We start from the raw sequence: 27,039 nt of genomic DNA on the forward strand, positions 1-27,039 counted from the left end.
ATGTAAATGGCATTTCAGTAGAGCAAACGTTCTGAAAAACAAACAGTGATTTTCTGAGGATACTGTAGTTGCTAATATGAGATACTATTGTAGAATACATCAGCTTCTCAAAAATTTTGGAAAATGTCAGCTGTGAAACAGACTTGCAGCTATTGACATATCTCTCATCACCTTTATTAAATAGGGATTTAACAATGGCATATTTCAGTCTCTGATAAAATGCCTTGAGTTAGTGATGCATTACATATTTCAGATAAGATTGGTATTATTATATTAGAAAAAGTCTTTAGTGATCTACTGCAAACACCACCAAAACCAGATGGGCTTTCATTTTTGAGAGAATGTATAATGACACAGAACTAACAGTGGTAATGGGACCAACAATATTACCATAAGCAGAGTAGGAACTGACAGCTACAGTGTCACCACCTTTCACCAGAATGTTCAACCAATAAGTAGGTACAGCAAGATTACGTGAAAATGATAAAGTGAAAAATAATGAGAAATTTGTGTTTTTAGCGACACAATGTGAAACTGGCAGCTTTTACGAAATGTTGCAAAATTTAGCATTTTTCCATGCTCCCCTGTGCTGAAACTGGATTTTGATTTTTTTCTCAATGCTGACGATTGTGTATAATCTTAAAATGACAGCTAATTTCCCATGTAAAACACTACGGCACTATATGCAATGTCAAATGAAACTGCATACTTCCAACCATCTCCATTCCAGTAAAATGTGCTATCGACATGACATTTCCTGTCACTTCTGCACAACCTACTGTACAGAAAGATGTCCATTTTTTAAGATCTTTAATGTGATATAGCAGTGAAACTACTCTGATTGGCTGATAGAAGCAAATTGATTGAGCACCACACAGATTTACATGTTTGTGAAGCTTAAGTGCCTCATTGGGTGAGTTTGTATTTGTACTTGCATACCACAAAATACGCATTTTAACTGAAGCACTAAACTAATGAACTCCCCAAATAAGATCACTTATGGTTTGATTTTCTGCACAACAGTATAGTGAAATCTGACGTTTCCAGATAAAACCAATACCTTTATTCCAAGATAAAATTGAAGACTGCTTCATTATTGTGGAAAAATGAGTCTTTGGTGAGTAAACCAGGAAGAGTTTGAAAAATATCACTGACTGAATACTTCGGTGAGAGGTAAAGAAAATGAAAAACACTGGGTTGCCCCTTCAAATTAGGCTAACGATTATTACGGCCACAGATTCATGTATCAAGTAGCCTACATGCTCACAACTCTAGGTTCTTGTTTCAGCCATGGGATAATAATAAACTCTATTATTGCTCACATGGGAAGGAGTCTTATGTGTACCTAGAATGGCAAGTCTCAGCTATGTGTAATATTGTGAAGGGGTACAAATCCCTTCAAAATTTAGTGGAAAAGCAACTCTCCATGCCAGTAGCATATGTGGACACCGTCAAAGCCTGGTGTTGTGCTTCAGGCACTTGGTTTTCCACATTCAGATTTAGACTCTGGGCAAATGTTTCCACATTATAGGGAGGTGATCGAACGGTAGCATGTCATCTCAAAAAAGAAATTTGAAGTTGTGGCAAAAAAAAAAAAAAAAAAAAAAAACGGGGGGGGGGGGGGGGGGATGGAAGACGAGCTTTTTTTCTATTCCCTGAGTTTCGACCACTGCATTTTCATACATTATCCAATGAAGTAAATACAAATTCCGTATTGTTCATCTTCGAATATAGCAGAATTTCAATGTACTACGAAAATCCGACTGGCAACACTGTTCGGGATGTTTGTCAATATGGCCAACTCTACGTTCTGAATTTTTTCCTACCTGTGAGAAGAGATGGTTGTTAATATGAACCTGATGAAATGTGAATCACATGCAGTATTCTCTTCACCATAAGAATAATACGAATATAAATATTTTGCCATGTATTCTTTCGTGTTTGCTGCTATCTCATTTAAATCCTGTCTGCCTAATAAACTACGAAACTAGAGTGAGACAACAGCAAATGCGGAAGAATATATGTATCATGTCACGTTTATATTCGTATTACTCTTATGCCTAATAGTGATAGTCAGAAATGAAGCACGGCAACTGACTAGATTTTTAAATCTAAGATGACTAATTTCTGTGCAGAATTTGATGTACTAAAGAAGCGGCTGCAAAGATTTTCAAATGGAGAAAAATTTTCGCCTAACTCTCGTTCAGAACATGTTCTATCATACGCAGTCTATTATTTGGTTCTTGTTGATCATTATCAAAGAAAGCAGCAGTGTAAGTAACAACAAATAGCATTCTCTTGCCATTGTTTCGCTAATGAGATGATTCCTCTCTCTCTCTCTCTTAATAGTAAGCAGCGGTAACGCACACAAAAGTAAGCCATGCCACGAGCAGCGACAGGCTGTAAACACGCACTATCAGAATGCGACAAAGAGTGCATGACACAGTACAGTAATGCATTTTCAGCTTAGAGTGACGTAAACACCTATAACAAAGAAAACGGCACTTATCAGATCAAAGCAAAATAAGCAATCGATTCAAACCAGACGAAGCACGTGGAAAAGGAAGGGTACCCGTATAAATACGGACGGAGCGCCTGACGCATAGCAATGGCTACCTGGTAAAGCTTAACTGCTAAGCTTACGACTCGAACCAAACTACTGTAGCTGTATCGTCGTCCATTCGACCTAAATTGTGTCTCATATTACAATGGACCATCTTTGTTTCGATTTGGAGGTGCGGCCTAAAACTTCTCTCTCCCCTTGAATTTCGAGTCTCATTTTTCAGGTGCGGCTTGGATTCGAGTAAATACAGTAGTCTTGAAATTCATAATTTCTGAACAAAGCCACTTGCCAGCGTGGTTGGCAATGGAAAAGAGTGTGCGATGGTAGAAAGGGCGGACGCCAAGTGAGGTGGCAGTCTCATCCCCAGGTTTCAGCAGCACAGCGATAATCTGATGTGAGGTGTGGAATTAATAGTCTTCAGCAAAAGACATACCATAAAACACCATTCACATGCTCAGCTGTGTAGTAATGGTAGAGACAATGTGGCATGGGTGTCTCATAACTTCACATTACATGTCAGCACTTGGCATATCCATTGTGGTATGACCGCAGAGCAGGAACTGATGTTGACACTGCAGTGGGAAGATGGTGACTAGTTGTGGCTAGGTTGGTGGAAGTCTCACTACAGGCCAAGATAGTGTTCTCTATTGGTAGCCAGAGACAATAGTGTGCAGGTATCCAGTCAAAGTACAATCGACAGCTTGGTGTGGAATTATCACACCAAGGGAGAAACACACTGCCTTAATAGACAGCCGTTGCAAGCTATGCGTACACTGAACTGCTCAGACAGCCATACGGTGAGATGCTGCCACACACTTCTCCCGCTCCCCCCCCTGCCCCACGAGAGGGAAGCTCAAGTGGTGACTGAGGTGGCTATGGCGAAGGCTGGTACTGGTGGAGGGCGTGGGTCAGGATCACCCTGGGCCTGTGTCCAATCCTGTGCATGCAGGGATGGGCAAAATGACAGCTGCTGGAATTGATGTGAGGAGCACTGTTTTTTGCAAGGGCAAACATTGTGAGCTTGTAGTCAGTGATGACCATGAAGTGATAGGCCTCCACCAACAGCCAAGTGTATTTGATTGGCCCATAGATGGGGAGGAGCTCTCTGTCATATGTGCTCCAGCATTGTTGAGTGGCAGAGAACTTGCTCGAGAAGAAAGCGAGCAGTAGCCAGGTGTTGCCAGCATGCTGCTGCAGGACAGCGCCAATAGTGGTCTGGCTGGAGTTGACCATGATGGCAAGTGGGGCAGTGGGGTGGGGCGGATGAGCAGGCAGAGTGTATACGTGGACAAGGAAAAAAATTCCCGGATTTCCCGGTTAAAAATACACTTTCTCCCGGATGAAAATACACTTTTTCCGCGTTAAGTGACAGTATACTCTTCCTCGGCACTGTAAAAGTCATCAATCCTTTGGATGTTTATGGTTTTATATACCGACGTAGAATTTCCCGGCACTTTAGAAAACAAAACTCAAGGGGGGAAAAAACATTTTGAAAGACCTTTGATGTGCAGCAACATGTATCTGCATATTTTCGTATTACGAAGCTATAAATTCCACCAAACAACGCATGTCACTTTCCGAAGCATTGAAATCGAGATTGTTATGTGCTTTTGTAAGCGTCATAGCTCATTCACGTGATCTCGTCAGCTGATGACAGCAATAGGTCATGTCATGTAGTCAGCCAATAGCAAGATCACTCTTAAGTAGCGCGAATACACAAATAAGAAAAGTTAATGGCGCAAATTAATATACATAGCATTCACATATAATACTGGTCTCTAAGATTAATAAGTTGGAAGAGAAGCTAAGCTTCCACATATAATGTTGATCTTTTTTGCGTGTGTTGCACTTTAAGATACATCACGCAAATGTGCCAGTAAAATTTTTAATAACGACGCAAATGTCTCATCTTCTGGGTTCGAAATACTTCTAAATGGTCGTCCTCAAAGAGTTGATTTTTAAATGAGAGTCAAACGCTTTGTGATTTAAGAAATTCATCGTACATTCTCGCACATAATTCATCTTGCGTAAAAGGAAATCTGCTTTGAATGTAACACTTTTCAAACCACCATTCGCAATATTTTCCCGCGACATGTTAGAAATAGGTTCGTTTCAGCAGTTGCAAGAAAGCGCCAGATAACTGACATCACCGCGCTTGTGTGGCTACGATGACGCAGGAAGCCCATATGTTCGTAAGTGTAAAACATTAAAAGATCTTACATTATGTCATAAAAGGAACAAGACATTAAAGGATACTTCAAGAGCATCGGGATTTCGCGACCCATAGTAAAGTGCATAAAATGCACATCCGTATGTAAATTTTCTTGGAGTACCAATACACATGTTTGGTTCTTTATTATAGCATAATGCCATACGTGCACTTGAAATGCAGCGAACAGTTGAAACTGGCCAATAGTGTGAAATTAAACACTTCGTTTCAAATAAATTCACTGTCTCAGTAGAAAGGATTAATACAAGCCAAATCTCTTTAGCAAACCAGCAAAAATAACTTCATTGTTCTGTAAGGCGATTAATGCTTGACTGTTAAAGGTGGAAATAAAATCTGAAACTATTAACATATTTTAGCCTGCCGTAATTATGCGAACGCATTTTAATTCATTTGGTAGCTTCCGGCCACAAAAATCTGTTTTGTTATCATTTAACGTGAGAGCAATAAACGAAGAGGAAACAACAAAATCACTAAACGTAAACACAGGTCACATGGAGACGACCCACCTCCCCACCACAACTCTGACTGCTCTGTGCATCAGCCCCGGATCTACGATAATTCCGAACCGGGGTAATGTTAAGTAGTGGCGCCCAGCCACACTTCCGTAACCAGAAGTGGGAGAAGGTACTACTCATACGCAACTCAACTGCGCATGTGCAAGAGCCCACCCGCAACTGCTCAAACGACTAAACAGTTGTCACGTCACGCTCATTGGAGGCAATTTGTTGTTATAAAGCATTGCATAGTGTTCCTAAAGCCTTTGGCACACTTTACTGTCGGCAGGCACTTGTATGAGCACTGTTTTGTTGTTGTATATGGCGCATTTCCTTTGCAACTTAAGTTTTGTTTTCCTTTTTTTTTCTCCCATTCATGTTTTGTTGCTGCAGTATCATTCTGCAGTAGCGGGATACAATAATATCCTTTGTTAGAGTATTGGTTCTTACCAGTCAAAATCACAAAAATTTAACTGAAAACTAAAACAATGAAAAATTCCCGGAATTCTAAACAATTCCCAGGTTTTTCCCAGTTTTCTCCCGGATAGAAAAATTCCCGAGATTTTCCCGGATCTCCCGGTTGTCCTGGGTCATATACACCCTGGCAGGGTAGCATCAGCCAAGAAGCACTTAGCGGCAGGGAAACTGTCCACTGCACTGGCTTGTTCCCCTTTGTCTGGGAACCGAGGAGGGTGGCGGTGAACGGCTTCTGCATAGTGGTGGCATTCCTCAGGTGGCAGCACAAGAAGTTTAACATGCCGAGGAAGAGATGTAGGTACTTGAATGTCTCTGGGTGTGGGAAATTAAGGATGGCTTTATCTTGTCGGGCAGGGGACGTGAGCCAGTGGAGATGATGAGATGGCCCAAGAACACCACTTCACTACCACTGAGAATGCACTTTGCTGTGCTGAAGATGATGCTGGCATTATGGAGACATTCAAGAATACTTTGGAGGTGAGTATGTCCTCCAAGTAGGTGAAACAGCAGAGCAAGCCTCACAGCACGCCATCCAAGAAATGTCGCCACATTTGGGCAGCATTATGGAAGCCGAAGGTCATAAAGGTGCTCCAGTAGAGTCCAAATGCCGTGATGATGGCAGTCTCCTGGATGTCCTCAGATGCAACTGGAATCCAGGTGAAAGCCTTGGTGCAGTCAATTGTGCTGAAAATTGTAGCTCCAGCCAGCACTTTGTTGTAGCTGCATAAGAATGGCACTGAGTATCGGTCACAGATGATGCGTCTGTTTAGCTTCTAGTAATCACCGCATGGGCACCAGGAGCCATCCTTCTCCTTGAGAAGGTGAAGGGCAGACGCCCACGGGCTCTTTGAAGGGTGCAGCACACCGGCGGTGAGCAGCTCAACAAACTCGACCTTGGCGATCCTGAGTGTGTGTGGTAGTAGACACTATGGATGGCAGAAGACAGGTGGTCCAGAGGCAGTGCCGATGTAGTGGACAGTTGCATGGCAGACCTCTTGAGGCAAGCTGGACGAATATGTAAGAGCAGGAAACTGCACCAGTCAGGGGCCGGAATATGCCACCAGCTTCATGTAGAAAAGAACAGCGAAACAAATGGTGCAATTCATTGATCTCCCAGTGTTGCTGTCAATGAGGCACTTGCCTGCAACATCAGGAAGCAGGTGGTACTGTCTAATGAAGTCTACTCTGATAATGGGGTTAGTGACATCAGGAACAGTGAAGGTCCATGGCGAGGTCACATTGTAGGCCGAGGTCGAGGATGTGGTGATGTATGCCATAGGTGGCAATGGTAGAGTTGTTTGCTGCCATCAGGAGGATGGCTGAAGCAGTGCCAGTGTCCTGCACGAGTCACTGTGGCAAGATGGACTACTTGGAGCTGGTGTCAATCAGGAAAGGTGTTGCAGAGCAAGCATCACGGATGAACAGGTGCTGGGAGATCGGCCAACAGCTAGATGCTTATAATCCCAGTGGCTGTTGACCTGTTGACGTGTGTGTGTGTGTGTGTGTGTGTGTGTGTGTGTGTGTGTGTGTGTCAAGAGCTGAGCTCCCTGCAGTTCACAGTACCCAGGCTGAAAAGCTCATGATACCACCAGAGGCCGACTGTGTCATGAGAGGTGTCGGCAGGTCAGCAAGGGCTGCAGTGGTAGCCATCACTACACTGATGGCTGCAGCTGCACGGTAGGCGGCGATCGGGATCAATGAAGGCCACAGTTCCTTGTAGCATTGCCATGTCAGCAATGCGGCAGGCAAGGATGTCATATAGGCCATCTGCTGGGTGCTGTACTGCGGGGACAGGAGTGGCATGTGATATCATTAACAGCTCATGGAGCCGAGTGGCTGGCAGAGTGATGGAAAGCTAGCTGCGCTGGCTGGGGATGGGCCTGATGCTCGGCAGTGGCAGTTGCAAGCAGGGATGCCAAAATCTTGTGGACCCAGTTGGTGAGGCTGGCGGCATCGGCAAGGGAGAGGTTAGCATATGACGCCACAGTCATCTGTATCAGGGCTGGGCAGCGAGCCAGCTACATGTTGTATAGGGAGCTGTCTGAGGCTGTGTGGCTCCATCAGGCTTCAGAGATGGCACAGGAATTGCAAAGGTTTCTGGTCCCCACACTGCTCGAGGGAAAGAAGGTCCCAGACACACTGCATTTTGGATGATGGGAGTTGTGTCAGGAGGCAGCATCGGTTTCGTTTATGTTATTTTCCATAGCATGTTTCCTTGCCGAAATAAATCCTCCATTAAAAGGTGACCATGAAATGTTGGGAAATCCAGCTAATGTAGTGGTATTTGGCCTTTTCCAGTTCATGGCTCCCCTGACCAACTATGTTGTTTCTGTGACTCCCCTGCAGGATACCTTGTGAAAATTGAAATAATTTTTAAAAAGTTATTAATAAAGCACTGATCACCTCACTGGGAAATTGAGCATGTCTCTTATACTGTAACTTGGCAAATCTTGGCATCGAATGAAATATAGCTACCCTCATTTCCTTCTCTAAACAAAGTCTGGATCTACACTTGGATTTAATGACAGCCACTGCCAAAAGTGCTGCAAACATGTGAAGCAGTCCATTTCTCCTCCGACATTCATTTTGGTCTTCCAAAGCAGCAGTTTTTTTAAGAGCAAAGCTTTTTCAATGCAGTTTCACTTCCTTGCAGAGACTTATTCAGTGAGTTTAACTTCTGAAATACACCACATAAATATGCAACTTTAATAGAAAGTCAGTGTCTATAAAGCACTTCTTCCAGGTAAGAACAGACTTCTCTCCAAAGTTCATAAATGTGCTACGATAGATTTCCCATGGGAAACAACAGCTATAAAATAAGAGAGATGTATGTTCAACCCCATATCATGACACATTTGTCTAAAAAATCTGAGGGTGAGTTCTAATACAGTTCACCACATTCATGACAGTTTGCAGTACTTGGTTTAAAAAAAAAACACAGATCTTCCATCATTTCATTACTTTTTCCATCAACAAATCACACAAAGAAAATTAAATGAGCATCTCTATTGCTCTCAATAGCTTCATCAAGCTACAAACGAAAATCTCTCAATCTGATTTATTCTATAGTATGTTCATGAAGATCCTCTCTTTAATCTTCAATTTGATGACTAGTTGTAGTATCAGACAAAGGAATGGGCAAAAGCTCTTTTGCCATGGATTCTTCAAGCATAATAGTCATCATGTCAACAGCATACCGAAGAATTAATTATTATGCAATAGTATGGGTTCCCTTACATTTTGCTTCTCGGTATGCTACATCGTTGAATGCTAGGAGTACTTTATTCACAATTTTCACCTACTTAGAAAATGATGATTTTTGTTCTTGTATTTGACTCAATATTCTACAAAAATATTCTCTTCATTTGACCACATCATTCTTATGAACACTTCCTAAATGATTCTTTAATTTGCTAGGTAGCATACACTTAACTGAAAGTGCTTTCAAAGACAAAACACACTGTGGGCACTCTTCATTGTTCACACCAGTGGATGTGAAATCAAAATTAATTAGTTATCACCATATTTTCGATACTTTATTTCCTATCTTCATTACCACTTTCCTTGTCGTCCTTTTTTTAAAAAACATTCATAGTTCATCAACTTTACAACCAATTCACAAAAAACCTGGTTGAAAACACAGCAGTCACTATTGGTGCTAATTAGAGTAGTGTTCAATAGTTCAGCTTCAAGGTTATGGCTACTTACACAGGCAGGCCAGTATCCTAAGCTGAATTCCAACGAGGCCACACAGGTTGACACCAGAAATTAAATTTCTCACAGTTGTCTTCTTTGCCACTAACTAAAAAACAAATGCACACTGCCCCAGGTGGTCATTCATAGTGGACCTGGGTGCCCGGCAAAAAGGTCGAATAACACTAAGGTAATGGAAACTTTTTAGTGCAAGCAGAATTAACGGAAGAGTTTGATCCCATATTATGTGACTGTATAAATCATGTGGCTATACCTGGAAGATTAGTTACTTACTTACATAAGGGCATACAAAATGAAATAATTTCCATAATTTCTGATCGGATTTTATCTATCTTGAAGAATAGTACATTCAAAATGAATATTATTCAACAATACTGGTCTGTACACCAGATTTAAGTCACAAGGAGCAATTACACATGGTTTTAAGAGTGGTAGACATGTTTTCCAAACCAGTTGCAATCGAATATTTTTCTGGTGTTTTAGAAGGGCGTGACACTACTGAAAAAAATCTCGCAGAATTGTTGCTTCAATACTAGATAACCTTGGCATACTGCTAGCAGATTGTCAAGCAAAATCTTACAACAGCAGATGCAACAGAAAGGGCAAGAAGAGCGGAACTCAAATTTGTATCACTGAAGAAAATCCAAGAGCTCATTACACCAACTGCCATGTTCATAGGAAGCATTTGGTTATTAGAGATGTAGTTAAATCTTCTGTAATTGTGTTACTTTTTGGCATAGATCTACCTCTGTGAAGCCCTGGAAAACACTGAAGAATCACATAAGCTGGACTTTGAAGCCGCAATGTGAGACAACATGGGAGGCTAGGACTGGAAGTGCTCAGGTTGTAAGATCTGAGCTTAATAACATAAGACTTTCTTTAGCAGAGTTAAACAACACCTACAAAAATGATCTGATCCAATGTGTATCAATGAAGCATCTTGTCTCTTTAAGGGAAAAACAAAATTTAAATATGCTTTGTGTGTTGTGATATGGCACAGTATCCTTTGCCACATCATCAGAGTCCATAAACCAGTTCAGCAAGAAGGTATGCAATTAGACACTAAAGAAAAATTAATAAAATCAACACTTAGTGTTATTGAAGAATACAGAGCCAGCAATTTTGAAAAGGCTAAGAAAGAAGCAGAGGAATTGGATACAGCTTTCGGAAATGATGTTCAGGTAACAGAACCCACATCTGCAATTGTTAAAGGGTAGTTTTGTTATGAAAGTAAGGATGAACCCATTACAGGGTAGAGAATCACTTAGGGATAAACTACTTCTATAGTGAGATAGACATTGCTGTAATGTCTCTGAAGGAAAAATTTCAGCAGCTCATTAACTGCTGTGAAGGTTCATTGTTATTTGTGACATTAAGAACTTGACAATAAAGAAATACAATGTCAACAGAAGATACAGAAATCTTGTGAATGCTTTGAGAGACCCTAAAATGCAGTCAGGAGACATAAATTTGTAGGATCTCGTGAATGAATTTAATCTGTTGTCCCCAGTGCTTCAGCAAACTGCCAACACACATTTTGAAGTAGTTCTCAAGACTTTCCTAAATATAACAACTGTGTTAAGAATATTTTTGTGCATGCCAGTGACTGTAGCCTCTGCAGAATGTAGCTTTTCAAAGTTACAGATCATTAAAAACTATCTGAGATCTTCAATGAGCAACAGCAGCTAAGACATCTTGCCATAATAGTAGTGAAAAGACAGACTGCATGTTCACTCAACATGGAGAAGTTGGTGAAGATCTTTGCTGCTCAAAAATTAAGAAATGTGAAGATTTAAATGGCTCTGAGCACTATGGGACTTAACATCTGAGGTCATCAGTCCCCCAGAACTTAGAACTACTTAAACCTAACCAACCTAAGGACATCACACACATCCATGCCCGAGGCAGGATTCAAACCTGCAACCGTAGCAGTCGTGCGGTTCCGGACTGAAGCGCCTAGAACCGCTTGGTCACACCGTCTGGCCCAAAAGTGAAGATTTAAGTGAGTAATTATTAATATTATGTTTGTACAATCAAGTGGGCTTTTCCACATTTCATTTATCACTAGACACAATCCATTAAACTATAAGGCTAATTTTGCATGGTTTAACTGATTCACATAAAAGTTATTACTACCTGGTCAGCTGAGCTTTGCTCAGAACCACTGCGAACTTTTACTAAAGCATGGTCAACGGTGATTAAGGATCACAAAAACAAAATTTACCACCACATATAAATCAAGTTTATTTCTGCTGCAACTCTCCCTGGCTGCTTGTCTTGGCTGTCAAAACAGATCAATGTATCACATAATCAGGAAATACAGCACTGAACCAGACACTTTTTGTTTCTTGAAAAATAACAGCCACTGCAATATCTCTAGTCATCTGTGGTTCCCTCAATTTATATGAAATGTCATTATTGTAGTCTTCAGTCCGAAGAGTGGTTTGATGCAGCTCTCCATGCTACCCTATTCTGTGCGAGCCTCTTCATCTCCAAGTAACTACTGCAACATGCATCCTTCTGAATCTGCTTACTGTATTCACCTCTTGGTCTCCCTCTATGATTTTTACCCACCATATTTTCCTCCAGTATTAAATAGGTAATCCCTTGATGCCTCAGAATGTGTCCTACCAACTGATCCCTTCTTCTAGTCAGGTTGTGGCACAAATTTCTTTTCTCCCCAATTCTATTCAGTACCTCCTCATTCATAACATGATCTACCAATCTAATCCTCAAATTTCAAAAGTTTCTATTCTCTTCTTTTCTATACTGTTTATCATCGATGCTTTACTTCCATACATGGTTACACTCCATACAAATATTTTCAGAAATGACTTCCTGACACTTAAATCTACAGGGTGTTACAAAAAAGGTACGGCCAAACTTTCAGGAAACATTCCTCACACACAAAGAAAGAAAATATGTTATGTGGATATGTGTCCGGAAACGCTTACTTTCCATGTTAGAGCTCATTTTATTACTTCTCTTCAAATCACATTAATCATGGAATGGAAACACACAGCAACAGAACGTACCAGCATGACTTCAAACACTTTGTTACAGGAAATGTTCAAAATGTCCACCGTTAGCGAGGATACATGCATCCACCCTCTGTCGCATGGAATCCCTGATGCGCTGACGCAGCCCTGGAGAATGGCGTATTATATCACAGCCGTCCACAATACGAGCACGAAGAGTATCTACATTTGATACCGGGGTTGCGTAGACAAGAGTTTTCAAATGCCTCCATAAATGAAAGTCAAGAGGGTTGAGGTCAGGAGAGCGTGGAGGCCATGGAATTGGTCCGCCTCTACCAATCCATCGGTCACCGAATCTGTTGTTGAGAAGCGTACGAACACTTCGAGTGAAATGTGCAGGAACTCCATCGTGCATGAACCACATGTTGTGTCATACTTGTAAAGGCACATGATCTAACAGCACAGGTAGAGTATCCCGTATGAAATCATGGCGGTGAATCAAGGAAGTACAGTACATACTGACGAAACTAAAATGAGCTCTAACATGGAAATTAAGCGTTTCTGGACAAATGCCCATGTAACATCTTTTCTTTATTTGTGTGTGTGGAATGTTTCCTGAAAGTTTGGCCGTACCTTTTTGTAACACCCTGTATATTGAATGTTAAGAAATCTCTCTTCTTCAGAAATGCTTCTTGCCATTGCCAGTCTACATTTTATACACTGTCTTCTTTGACCATCGTAAGTTATTTTGCTGCCCAAACAGCAGAACTCATTTACTACTTTAAGTGTCTCATTTCCTAATCTAATTCCCTCAGCGTGACCAGATTTAATTAGACTGCATTCCATTATCATCTTTATCATCTTCGTTTCACTTGAGCTGATGTTCAACCTATATCCTCCTTTCAAGATACTGTCCATTCCGTTCAACTGCTCTACCAAGCCCTTTGCTGTCTGACAGAATTACAAAGTCATCAGCAGACCTAAAACTTTTTTTATTTATTTTCCCTGGACTTTAATTTCTACTCCAAAATTTTCTTTTATTTCCTTTACTGCTTGCTAAATATATAGATCGAATAACATTGGGGACAGGCTACAACCATGTCTCATTCCCTTCTCAACCGCTGCTTCCCTTTCATGCCACTCAATCTTATATGAAATATTGCAAGTGAATTTTTTAATACATTACAAAATCAGCATATGCGTGATTTCTGTTAAATTTGTGATAAAATGTTTATGAGACATTACAGTTCCAGACATACTTTCAGGATTATTTTGCAAGCAGCATCACATCAATGAAATTCAACTTTGCAACATAATGTGACACAGAGGGGACTTTTCAAAATGTACAATTTATTTTGACACATGTAAGGAAGGCCTTTCCAAAAGATTTGGAACAATATTTAGTAATTTACTATTAGAAACATAACTAAAAATAAATTCAGAATTAGTTTAGTATTACTGTAATGTTAGAAATGCCCAATGAATTGTTAGATTCATACTTTTTAAGATCTATTTTGAGTTACTTTTAGGTACAGGTTCGCTCATTTTAAGTGCAAATATGTAAAGTTTTGGTTATTTAGCATATATTTCCAGTATTTTTGTGCATACTTTAATGCATAAATAGATACATTTAACCTGCACTCTTTGGCTACAAAACCCTATTTTTCAAAAACTTCTGTACATATGCCGTATCACTGAGAGGGCCTGTATGCCTGCATGGTACCACTCTACTGACTCAACACTGAGCCTACATCTTGCTACATCAATAATCTACCCATCATCCATGTACCACTTCCTGTGGAGTACATCCTTCATTGAGCAAAGCAGATGGAAACTGGAAGGTGCGAGATCCAGACTGTAGGGTGTATGAGGAAGAACAGTCCAATGAAGTTTTGTGAGCGGCTCTCGGGTGCGTAACCTTGTGTGAGGTCTTGCTTTGTCATAGAGAAGGAAAAGTTTGTTTGCTTTTTTGTGGCAATGAACATGCTGAAGTCACTCCTTCAATTTCCTGGGGGTATCACAATACATTTCAGAGTTGACTGTCACACCATGAGGGAGGACATCAAACAGAATAGCCCCTTCAGAGTCCCAGAAGACCATCATCATGACTAACAGCTGAGGCTGTGGCTTTGAACTTTTTCTTCAGAGGAGATGTGGAGTCACGTCACTCCATAGATTGCCATTCTCTTTCTTGTTCAAAGTGAAAAACCCATGTTTCATTGCCTGTGACTATTTTTAATAAAAAAATTGTCATGATCATACTCCTAACGTGCAAGCAACTCTGTATAGCTGGTCCTTCAACGCTCTTTATCATCTTCTGTTAGGCGGTGAGTAACACAGCGGGCACACATCTTTGAGTATCACAAATGGATGATGACTGTGTCAGACTACCAACCCAGTTCAGCAGTGAGGTGTGTGTGTGTCATCCATCAATCACCTTGAATGATTGTGTCCCCACACTCCAATATTGTATGAGTCACAGCAGCATGTGGCTAACTGGCATGTGGGAGATTGGACAAGTTGATGTGATGATGAAAGACACCTTGACAGACTACTCTACATGCTTTTGTTCACTGCCAGGTCTCTGCAGACATTCTGCAAGTGTCTATGAATATCTGTGATGCTCTGGTTTTCTGACAAAAGAAATTCAGTGACAGCTCTCTGTTTGAAACACACCTTTGTTACAGATGTCATTTTGAAGGCTACACACAGTGCCACCAACAATAGGAACTTTATGAAACTACAGAGGTTGAGGCAGGAATATTCCTTGATGTCCCACAACAAAATCTGTATTTTTCAACCAAAACTGGCCAAGCAAAAAATATATTGCATTACTTATTGAATGTCACATTAATGTGACCACCTGTCTTAACTCTGAATAATCATCTTCCGCAGCACAGACTGCTATGAGACATGCAGGAAGTGGGTAAATGAGGTTCTGGAAGGTACCGACTGTGATGTGGAGCCATGCCAACTCCAGTAACATGGCAAGCTGCACTAGGTTTCTTGGTTGAGGATATATGGCGCAAACAGTCTGATCAAGGTTACCCGCACTGATTCTCAACTGGGTTTAAATCTAAGGAGTTTGGTGGCCAGGGCAGTATGGTAAACTCTTCCTGGTGCTCTCTGAACCATGCAAGTACACTGTGAGATGTGCGATATGTTTCATTGTTCTGCAGGTAGATGCCACCTTGCCGAGAAAAAGCAACTGCACATAGGGGTGGACATGGGCCCCCAGGATAGATGCATACTTGCGTTGATCCTTTGTGCCTTCTAGAACTATGAGATCACCCCGAAAATGCCACAAAAACATTCCCCAGGCCTTAACACTCCCTCCTCCAGTGTGGGCCCTTCTGATGATCTGACAGCCATCTGTCCGATGGATTACAAAACCCGAATCATCTGAACAGGCCACTTGTCACCACTCAGTGGATGTCTACTTGCGGTACTGGCATGCATATTCCAGCACCAAAATAAACATCGGTATCGCATAGTTTTATAATTATCTCAAAAACAGAATTTTTGCTGCTGCTGTTCGACAGGACTACTTAAAAACACCTTTGGGCTGTATTATGCTATTTCTGGAGGATGTGCAAGCCTGAAGTGAAACTCAACCAAGTGTAAATTTTCACAGTACTTACTCTACAATCTCAGCGAAGCAAGCACATTGTCCACAAATGCTATCTGGCAGGCATCAACACATTGACTAGAGTCAACAGCATCACTGACTTGCGAAGTGAGTTTTTACATGAAATTCACTCACAGAGCTGCCAGCATCACATATACACTGAACACATTCCATTGTGATGGTGGTCCACATCACCAGTCTACACAATGAGGCAAGGAATTTTAGACATTCCTACAAGAACTGTGTACAATACAGTGTTTAGTGGCCCACACACCAGGCATGTACTTGGTTCTAGTGGCAGGCATGTCACAGAAGGGCTTCAGTGATGTTCTGGTACACAAAATTACTGATGGTACCATTAAACCTCTTGTCAGGTCATTGAACATCTTGAACCAGGCAGAAAGAAATTATTCACAAGTAAAAATAAAACACATTTGTTATAATTATGATATATGCACTCTGTTTATGTAACAATGAAATGCAAGTTAGCTCACTTACTTTAGATCATATTCATTGAAAAATTCATCAATCCAATTTGGGCCAAATCCAAGCTCATATTCTTCTGCATTCCTGTTGGCATTAACTGGTAATATTTTATCTAGTGTTTCTATTGTTGAGCTCCAAATTGCTTCCCCATCTGGCTCTTGCTACGAAAAACAATAAAGAAATTTAAAATACACACTTGCTTCCTCTAAACATTGTAATTGTTCTTTTCAGAGATAAATCCACAATCATTTTTGCCATTCACATCCAAGTACTGACTAAGAATTGTTGTCAAATGATTTTAGAACATGACACACTTTACCTGTCCTTAAGGGTAGGGGAAGGGACAGGCAGCTGCAAGGGGGGATCAGGGATGGGGAATGGTGGGCTCAAGGACTGACAGAAGTAACAACGGGGGCAGAGGGAAGGCGGCGGGGGCAGAGGGAAAGGGAATGGTAGAGGGAGGGCTGTGTACAGTGTGGAGGCCGGCCGCTGTAGCCGAGCGGTTCTAGGCGCTTCAGTCCGGAACTGCGCTGCTGTTGCAGTCGCAGGTTCAAATCCTGCTTCGGGCACAGGTATGTGTGATGTCCTTAGGTTAGTTAGGTTAACTAGTTCTAAGTCTAGGGGACTGATGACCTCAGATGTTAAGTCCCATAGTGTCTTTGATGGAGTTTGGCATTTGTTTACATCAATGTGGCAAATAGTGGTATGCTCTCATTTATAACTCTCTTGTCGAGAAGAGGTTTCGGAGATCATGTTACATGAAGAGCCATGGATGCATAATTCTGGCCAACACTGCCGCCACAGTGGCTCAACTCTTTAACCACTGCTAGACAATGCAATGCGTTAGAATTGTAATATTATGCTTGAACCAGTTTTTTGTGAGGTGTTCTCTGTGTAACTGTTTATTTAAATTGTGTGTCAGGTACACATCTTTGATCTTCGTCACATTCCATGTCAAATCAGCACAATTTTAATGTGAATTTTAACTCACCATTTTGCTGAAACTTGGCACAGAGGCAGTCTACATACAGGTTAAGGAAAATACCTAGTTCATTAATATGTTGATCCATTTTTAAAATAGGGCACTATAAAACTGTCAAAAATCACCAAAAAGTGGCTCAATACCATAACTTGAGATTGCTGCAGTAACTCTCCTAATTATGCTAAAATGTTGGGAGAGGTGTCCTTTTGCAGCATTTTTCATGCGCTTCCTGTGATATTAACACAATATGGGTTTGAGATGAAAATTGTTTTTCAGATTTAAATGAAAAAGCACATCTTCAATTTTTTTTTCAAAAAATTATATACAACACTTCACATTATTGTTAACTAATTCCCTAATTATGAAAGTGGGACTGTCATGGGTTAACAAGTTAATAAAATTTCAAAAATACATATTTCACTAAAAATGACGTTTTTGTAAGATTTACAGATTTAAGTGGAAATATAAATAAATTCTTTCCATAAATTTGTGTGTAATATGTTTTAGACTATTATGAGTGATTATTTTATCAGAACTACTAAAAATATTAGTTTTGTTTAGAAACAATTGTACTGTGATTGCTATAATATTAAAGTTTTGAGTGGATGTAAAAAGTACAAATTGGGATAAAAATCTCATTGTTTATTTGAACTAGTCATGATAGAAAATGCTAAGCTCAGTATGTTAACCAATGGAGAATTAGCCTCTTATAACAACTGTGTGGTAAAAGTGCTGTGCAACTCAGCATCAATTCACTGTATTATGGGAAACTGTAATTGTTTTTCAGTAAGCAACCCAATAAAATGTATACTACAAAATGCATTTGATGATAACATAATTGAAAATATCACCTTTCGACAGTGGGTCTCAGCAGACAAATGTAACTTGGAAACAATGCAGGAGACCTCATCGGAGTTCACTGAGTATTTTCTGAAGAACTGACCATACTCCATGATTTTCTAGCCAAGCAGTAAAGCTCTTTTGCTAATGAAATCCTGGAAAACTTGAATGAAGGTGAATATGTGACTTCTCTGGGAATTACACTTTCATGATCCAAGATGAGGCGCAGAGTTATCATTGGTCAAGTGATGATGCAACAGTGCACCACTTTGTAGTGTATTACAAAGGAGAGAAGAAAACAGAACATATGATCTCTGCTGTAATTTCTAACTGTTTGTACCACATCATCATAGCAGTCTACTGTTACAAAAAAAAGTTAATTCAATTCATAAAACCAAAACATAATTTGGTAAATTTATGTTTCCACAAAGATTTTGACACTGAAACGTTTTGTTTCAGCAGTTAAAAGCATCACATCTGCACACTTCGAATCTTCAACACAGGAAGAGTACAATGAAACTGAAAGATTTCAAGAATAGTGCTTTAGTCAGTCTGTTGCCATCACAAGGGGATACACTTCTATACCAACAGCATCAAATACATAAAAAATATGGGTAAATACTTTTTCAGCTACAACAGAATTTCCTGTTGAAACAGTTAAAAAAAACTCCAGAATAAATAGCTTTGTGGGATATTAATAGCTACATTAATGCCATATAGAACAAGAAATGGTGGTTAGTTAATACTTAAACAAAAGATGAAGGCCTTTATGAAGTTAAAAGCCACCTTCCTTCACCCAGTTCACCCATCACTGTCTTTTGCAAATCTTGCAAAATTTTGTATTCTGTGAGTATTTGTGAATGATGTTCTTTGTAAATTGAACCTAGTAACACCAACAGGAAGAATATATAAAATTCATGAGGATATTGTAAAAACCAATGCAACACTTAAAAAGAAGTGAAATCTTAACACGCATACTGCATGCATCAGGTTTCATAAATGACCTGTCAAATGTATGTGGTTATCAGTAAATTTGAAAGTCTGCATAGATATATGAAGATTAAAGTTTAAAACAATAAATTTTACAAAAATGTTATTCTTTAGTTAAATATGTGTTTTTAAAATTGTGTAAAGGTGTGAACTCATGACAGTCCCATTTTCACTTCATGAATTAGTTATCATTAAAGTGAAGTGTTGTATATAATTTTTGAAGAATTTTAAAGATGTGTTTTTTGATAAACTAAAAATTTTAATTTGAAAAACAATTTTCGTCTCAAACCCATATTGCGTTTCTATTATAGGAAAGCTCATGCGAAATGCTACAAAATTAACTTGTCCCACCATTTTATCTTGATTTCAATTTGTTGTAGCAACTCTCAAAATTAAGGCAGTAGGGCATTTTTTTGGTGATTTTTGACAACTTCACACTGCCATATGTTCGAAATGGGCCAATGTATTTTAATAAAATTGTAGGCTACCCCTGCCCTCGATTTCATCAAAATCTGTGATGGGGAGTAAAAGCACTGAGTTGACTTGACATTGAATGACGCTCACCTACATTAGGATCTGATTCCTAATCCACAAATAGTTCCAAGTTTTTATCAAAGTGATTATATCCTTTGATAGCAAATTATGATGATGTAAAGAAGTAATACCGAGATTATTTTAGTTGGCACACAAATTAGGACCTGAAAAGTGTTTTGCTAAATAGGTTGTGAACCACACTAGTTTACAGGCCACTCTCATGTTTTTAGGTGTTATGTAAGTTTATATTAATCATGTTTCTTTATTATAAAAATAGTTTGTCTTTATTTCGCAGGCTGATCAATAGTAAAAGTGCCTTCCAAAGGATGTGTAGTAGTACATAACAGTTTGAGGGTCCCCCACACTTTGGACAGTGTGTACATTATTATTCAGTCTAATTTCATTAAAGAACATCATGATTAAGCTTTACTTGCTTGTACACAGAGAACATTCAACTAGAAGTGCCTTTTTGTATAACAACAGATTCAGGGCCCCCATGGGTTAGTTACTGTGTGGTTCAAAAATCAATCTTTGATGATGATGATGATTATGATGATGATGATGACGACGACAACTTGGTTAAAATCTACATGTTTGTACATGACTTAAGTTTGATCAAAAGTGCAGTGGCACATCATAAAAGATTACAGGTCCCCATATGCTAAAACTGTGCTAATCATTAGTCTATTATTGGTATCGAAGAACATAAAGGTCTCAGTTTGTCAGCTAGTACATGATAGTGTAATGAAGTTTACTGCTTTATTCATGCCCATCAATAGATGTATACAAGGTGATAGTAAATGATTGATGGTGCTATTGTATTCTCATCTGCATTTTTAAAGTAGAGAGAATTAAAAACTTAGTTTTCATCCTTGAATTGTAAAAGTCATTAAGATTTGTTCTAACCAACTGTACTGCTTGATTTGAAGTGGTGGCCATTTGTGCTTATATAGCCACACACAGTTACTATAATGCTCCTGGTCAGAAGCAAGAGAGGACCTTAAGGCTCTAACCTGGTCATGATAAATGATCAATAAATAAATAATCTGAAGAACATTGATTTGAATTCCATTATTGTTTCATTGCAATCTTTTAATAGAAAACTATGTCAGGGAAAGAAACCCATAAAAATACAAAGGTAAAAGTACAAAGAAGGGTGACTCTTTTTGTATCATCGTGAAATAGGGGAGACAGTGCCACAGACATGATATGTGAATTAAGAGTGGCAATCACTAAAACAAAGTCATTTTTCGTTGCGACGGGATCTTCTCAGGAAATTTCCATCACCAGTTTTCTCCTTCAATTGTGAAAACATTCTGTTAGCACCCACCTACATAGGGAGAAATGATCATCACGACTAAATAAGAGAAATCAGGGCTCACACCAGAAAGATTTAAGCACTCGTTTTTCCCAGGCACCTTTCGAGTGTGGAATGGTAGAGAGAGAGCTTGAAGGTGGTTCATTGAACCCTTTGCCAGGCACTTAATTGTGAATAGCAGAGTAATCATATAGATGTAGATGTAACATCTACTCACCAAGCTGCAGCAGAACACACATATAAAAGGAGGTTGGAATTAGGCAAGCTTTTGTAATCAGAGGCTCCTTCAGGCAGAAGGGTTGAAGGGGAAGGAAGAGGAGTGAAGGAAAAGGACTGGAGAGGTCTAGGAAAAGGGGTAGATTTCGGGAAAGTCACCCAGAACTGAGGGTCATGGGAGAATTACTGCATAGGATGACAAGGATGTTTCTTAGTTTTGTACATCTTTCATTGTCTTGCCTGTATTTTTCACCACTCACCTACCACCTCTGTTATGTACAATACACTTAGCTTTTCTCTGTTATTAACTAACACACAATGTTTAAGCATATTATCATGTCTTCCATCTTCAAGCTCTGAGGTTTTCAAATCTTGTCCAATGCAGCCCCCAACAGTAAATCTTTCCTTCTCATCCTATGCGGTAAGTCTCCCCTGACCCACCCTTCTGGGTGACTTTCCCGAAATCTATCCCTTTTCCTAGACCTCTCCAGTCCTTTCCCTTCACCCCTCTTCCTTCCCCTTCAACCCTTCTGCCTGAAGAAGCCTCTGGTTCCGAAAGCTTGCCTAATTCATACCTTCTTTAATATGTGTGTTCTGCCACCAGGTGATGAGTAGATTTTTATCTATCCAATTAAATTATTTTGTTAAAAACTGATTGTTCTCATTGTTATATGGAATGTAAAGCTTTTCGAGTAGTGTGGTAACAGCAGTCGGTGGGAGGTGCTCATTTCACAGCATGGCTCAATAAAATCTTAACCCTTGTGTGAAAGTTCCTCGAGTGATCCATGACAGGTTAGTATTGTGTAACACCACACACAGACTTCCATTTATTTTTAAATGAGTCAGCAGTTCTTAAGATGGCTACAATAGCACATTAAATCTAATTGTGCACCAGGTACATGAGGTAGTTGGAAAATGTCAAACCAGTGGTGTGACTGGCTGAGCACTATGTATCAAATTTGTCAAAAACATTTACAATTGGTGAGGCTGCAAAGGAGTGAACATTTCATGTGGAATGAGTAGCAACTGTTGCTCAATGGCAGTCATAGTATGAACCACAAGGTGGTAATCACTGTCAGTGAGGTGAAAGTCAACAATGAAGAAGGTGAGATGAGATTCAGAAATGGACCAAATGATACAGAACTCAGATCTAGGAAATTCACTATAATGTTTCCTGTGAGACCAAGTGGTAAAATTTGTGTCAATGTATTATAATACAGAGAGGCTGAATCTCTGAACTCCAGGAAAACTCTCAACATATTTAAAAAATAATAAAATTAAAAACTGAAGAAGTAGAAAGGGGGACCATTATGTTTTCCATGACTGACATATATTTAATGTCTGCTTCTCAAAGATGAAATGATCATCAGAGAGTTTAATGTAGAAGTTTGATAAAAGTGAGATGGAAGGATGTCTTGGATTTCCTTTCAGGTAAGCCCTCACTGAGGAGATGGTTGACTGTAAAGTGTTAACCAATTATATGAACTCTGCTCCAATGTCAACTATAATATTTTGATACATTCTTTCACCCAAACTACATACAGAAATTTGGGTAGTAAACATAGACTAAATCAGTGTGCCTCATTGTTATTCAAACTCTGATTAGTCTTTTGCACATGAATACAACTGTTTGTATGTTGGCTTTTGTTCTGTGCCTACTCTGATATCCATTTTTCTTGCCAATAATGAGTGTGCAGTGCTGCCAATGAATCTTACTTGTTTTCCATACAATTCATAAATATCTTATTCACTGCAACTTGGTTTCATTCAACAAATACTGATGATATGACATTTACCTACTCACAAACTGAATTAGACATAATTCACCTTAACTAAGGGATTAGCACTTTCACATGACATGATAGAAGTGTAGCTAGTAAGTGTTGATTTTCATAACATGAACAGAAATAATAAACCATCTTCCATAGGAGAAAAGTGAGAAAAAGACACATCTCACATCACCCCCTTATGTCATACACCTTCTGTACTTCCTTAACATTCATACAAAGTGCAAACCTAGAGTTAACTACTCACATCAAATTGTTTTCCAGATTCAAGATATTGTTCAGCCCAAATAAGATCTTCACCAGGAACCCCCACAGGATCATCTGCTGCCAATTGTTTCTCAGATGCAAGAAATTCTTCAGCCCAAATAACATCTTCACCAGCAATCCCCACAGGATCAGCTGCTGCTAGAACAGCCACTCCTGGAGCTTGAATGGGAGCGTGGTGACTGACAGAAGATTCAATCTCCCGCATTTCTTCCAGCAAAGAATCCATTCTGAATGATTTTGGAGCACTGTGAGCAGCACTTTCAGCAAGAAACTGATTAACCAGCTGCAATGAAAATACAAAAATAAGGCTAAACTCAAGTGCAGAAGCAAAGCTGAACAGTAAATTCTGTAATTTTAACACACGTTTCACTTGTATTTCACAGACGATTTGGTACATTGAAAGGTCAATCTACATAAAAATATAGTTTCTTGTAACAGAGAACAGTGACCTCAGATAGGCCATTATGTAAAGCCTGATGGTAAAAGTTATTTAATTAGAGCCAGAAATAATATGGTACAAATTGTCAGATATGTTTAAAAGTTTACAAATAAGCCATAAAGGCACAAACATTCAAGCAACTATAAAATGTCAGTTTTGAACTGGGTGTGAGTACCTGCTCAGCGCTAGAGATATTACCACCTGCATCTTGGAAAGGGTGTTCCACACCAGCATCCCTAAATGCTTTATCATGAACAAAGTGTGATGAAAATTCTGCTGCAGCAGCTTCTCTGCTGCAGTCTGCTTCCACTAGGTCTTTCAGAGACATGCCTGAAAATTAAAATAAATATATATTTTATAACAACAACATCATTAGTGTACAGCTGAGCTGTGAAAGGTATTCAAACATACATTCAAATTACAGTAAACACAGAAAATATAACTCATTTTTATTTTACTATAATTCACTGCAAACTCAAATGTATTCACAATCTATACATGAAATTAGGTTTCAAAGACATAGAACAACTCCGTCATTATTGCCACATTTATTCAGTTTCATATTCCATAGATTAATAATAATAATAATAATAATAATAATAATAATAATAATAATAATAACATATTTATTCAACACTGAATAATCAAATACAATCACTAGAAATAATGTAATTCCACGACATCATACAGATTATTTTTCTGAATATGCCAGTTTACAAATTACAAACTAAAGATTTGTGTGTAACAATAAATTTTGCATTTGTTAATATACAAATAACAATTTACAGATTTTTTTTTTACCATTAGATCACTTGTGAATTACCTAAAACTACAAGTCTTGTGTACTTACAAATAATTTTTCACAGTGATAAAGGACTCATCAAGAAAATAAAATTGATTTTCATTCAAAACTGTTTTTAATTTGTCTTTTAATTTACTAGTAGGAATGGCTATGAGACTTTTTGGTAGATGACGATGTTGTGATCCTTGTAGACTACCTGTAGCCAGTATTTGCTGGTACCTCCCAGTATCTCCATAATGTAATGAAAATTGGGCCAGTGGTGAATGATGATAAAATCAAGTATCTCTTAGTACCACACCGCCATGCCTCCTTTCCTTCCACTGTTGTTGAGGGGCATATTTTTGAACAAGCTCAAGAATTCTAGTACATGGGATCCATATTGACTATTAGAGGTGAAGTGGTGAAAGAAGTACATCAAAGAAATACACACCCTAGTCACATGTTTTTTAGTCTGAACAATTTATTAAGTCATGACTGATGTCACAGAAGAATTCGACCAGCTGTACATGACAATAGTACAGCCTATAATTTTGTATGGTTGTGAAACCTGGGCAACATCAGCAACAACTGAAGAAGCAGTCTGTGCCTTTGAGAGGGAGGTAATTTGAAAGATCTATGGACCGGTCTACAATATCATACAAGGTAAATAGGAAAGACGACCTGTATCCGCAATTCGGAAAGCCACACATTGGCTGAATATTAAGGCACAGGAGGCTACAGTTGTTTGGCTACAACCTTCGAGCTGATACATCCCTCTCATACCGTGTCCTCCATTCTCAACCTGCTGGAAAACACCCAACAGGACATTTCAGGACATAATGGAAGGATCGCGTAGTAACAGTATTTAAACAAGTGGAGCAGTGGATGCTGAAGCTGGAGACCGGCAACAATAGACTACAATCTGCAGTAGATATCTCCTCTGTTGTGAATGACTGATCAGATTTTTTATTGTGCTTTTTGTAATATGTTATTTTATAATTTTTAATGTTGTGCTGTTTTTCTCTTTGTAATGTAGTTATTTCTTTTATCTTTCTACTGCAGGTCTTAAAGGCCAGTTTTTCTGAATTGCAAGGGTGAGAACTCTCCCTGCAATATATCCTGTATTCCTGTAACCCACCTGGCCTCAACATTTGTTAGTCTTGTCCTTTACCCACCTATCACCTCACCTGTTCCCTTTCCAGCAGTACACAACCATCTATTCCACCAATGTGCCCACATTCTTTTTACTTCTCCCCTTTTCCACTGACCCCCTCCCCCCATCCCTCCGTCTAACCACCCAACTGCACCTAGCTACCCTATCCTCTCCCACAAGTTGCACTTTACCGTCCCCTACCCCTACCCCTACCCAGCTATTCCCTCCTTGCCCCAGCATTCTTCTTATCTCCAATACCCAGTCTGCTTCTCCCATCATGCTCTGCTGCTTGCTATGTGGCCTTGACAGCCTGAGACTCATGGTCGCTCGTGTGTGTGTGTAATTCTGATGAAGGCCTTTACTTACTGACAATTCTTTTTGTTGTGCCTATCTGTGACTTACCATCCCCGCTATATGATGAGCAGCAACTATCCTTTTCATAATATTGTCATTATCCCACATGCAAACCCTACCTGTCAACCAGGGGAATTATGCATTACCCAGTCACCTGTTACACATCAGACGCATAGGCTGGCCTTCAGGAGCGCACAGGGAGGGAGAAGAAAGAGAGGAACCTCAAACGCCAAGGCAGATGAAGGATAGGAGAAGGGGAATGAAGAAAGAAAAAAGGAATGAAAAACTGTGGGAGAGGTTTTTCTGATATCAGCTATTGAATATGTAGAACACATTTCCATAAACATCCCAGACATGTTCCCCAAGGGAGGGGAAAAACAACAGCAAGAGGATAGAAATGCAGCACAGAAGGAAAAAGATGCCGCAAAGGCTTGGACCCTGTGATAACCAAGAAAGAAGCAGCCAAAGAGCGGCGAGCCCCCTGGGGGTGATAAGTAACCCTCTGCTTAGTCACATGAATGGCCACCCCCAAGTTGTGGCAAAACACAAACTTAACCATTCAGTTACCGAACATGCTGTAAAATCACAACACAAATGATTTCAACAGCTGCTTCACTATGAGGGCCATTTGGATACTTCCTCCCGGCACAAGTTTCTCTGAACTACGCAGATGAAAATAGTCTCTCCGATGAAAATTGTCTCTCCAACACATTCTGTGGTCTCTCAATCTCCGTAACATAAACCTCCACTAACCTGTTCCTACTGACTCACCTTGCCTTTTCCCTTCCCTCTTCTGTCCATGTCACTC

General features: G+C 39.6%; 1 protein-coding gene across 1 annotated transcript in view; it reads right to left on the reverse strand.

Moving 5' to 3' along the window:
- Positions 1 to 27,039, reverse strand: part of LOC124722646 (peroxisomal targeting signal 1 receptor) — a 255,487-nt gene that overhangs the window by 162,733 nt on the left and 65,715 nt on the right. The window contains exons 2-4 of the mRNA XM_047247792.1: positions 24,119 to 24,273; positions 23,485 to 23,787; positions 16,583 to 16,731 (exon numbers count right to left, since the gene is read on the reverse strand). Coding sequence (XP_047103748.1) covers positions 16,583 to 16,731; positions 23,485 to 23,787; positions 24,119 to 24,271 — 605 coding nt within the window. The 5' untranslated portion in view covers positions 24,272 to 24,273. The remainder of the gene's footprint in view (positions 1 to 16,582; positions 16,732 to 23,484; positions 23,788 to 24,118; positions 24,274 to 27,039) is intronic.

This window comes from Schistocerca piceifrons, chromosome X (assembly GCF_021461385.2).
Source record: "Schistocerca piceifrons isolate TAMUIC-IGC-003096 chromosome X, iqSchPice1.1, whole genome shotgun sequence".
Classification (NCBI taxonomy): Eukaryota; Metazoa; Arthropoda; class Insecta; order Orthoptera; family Acrididae; genus Schistocerca; species Schistocerca piceifrons.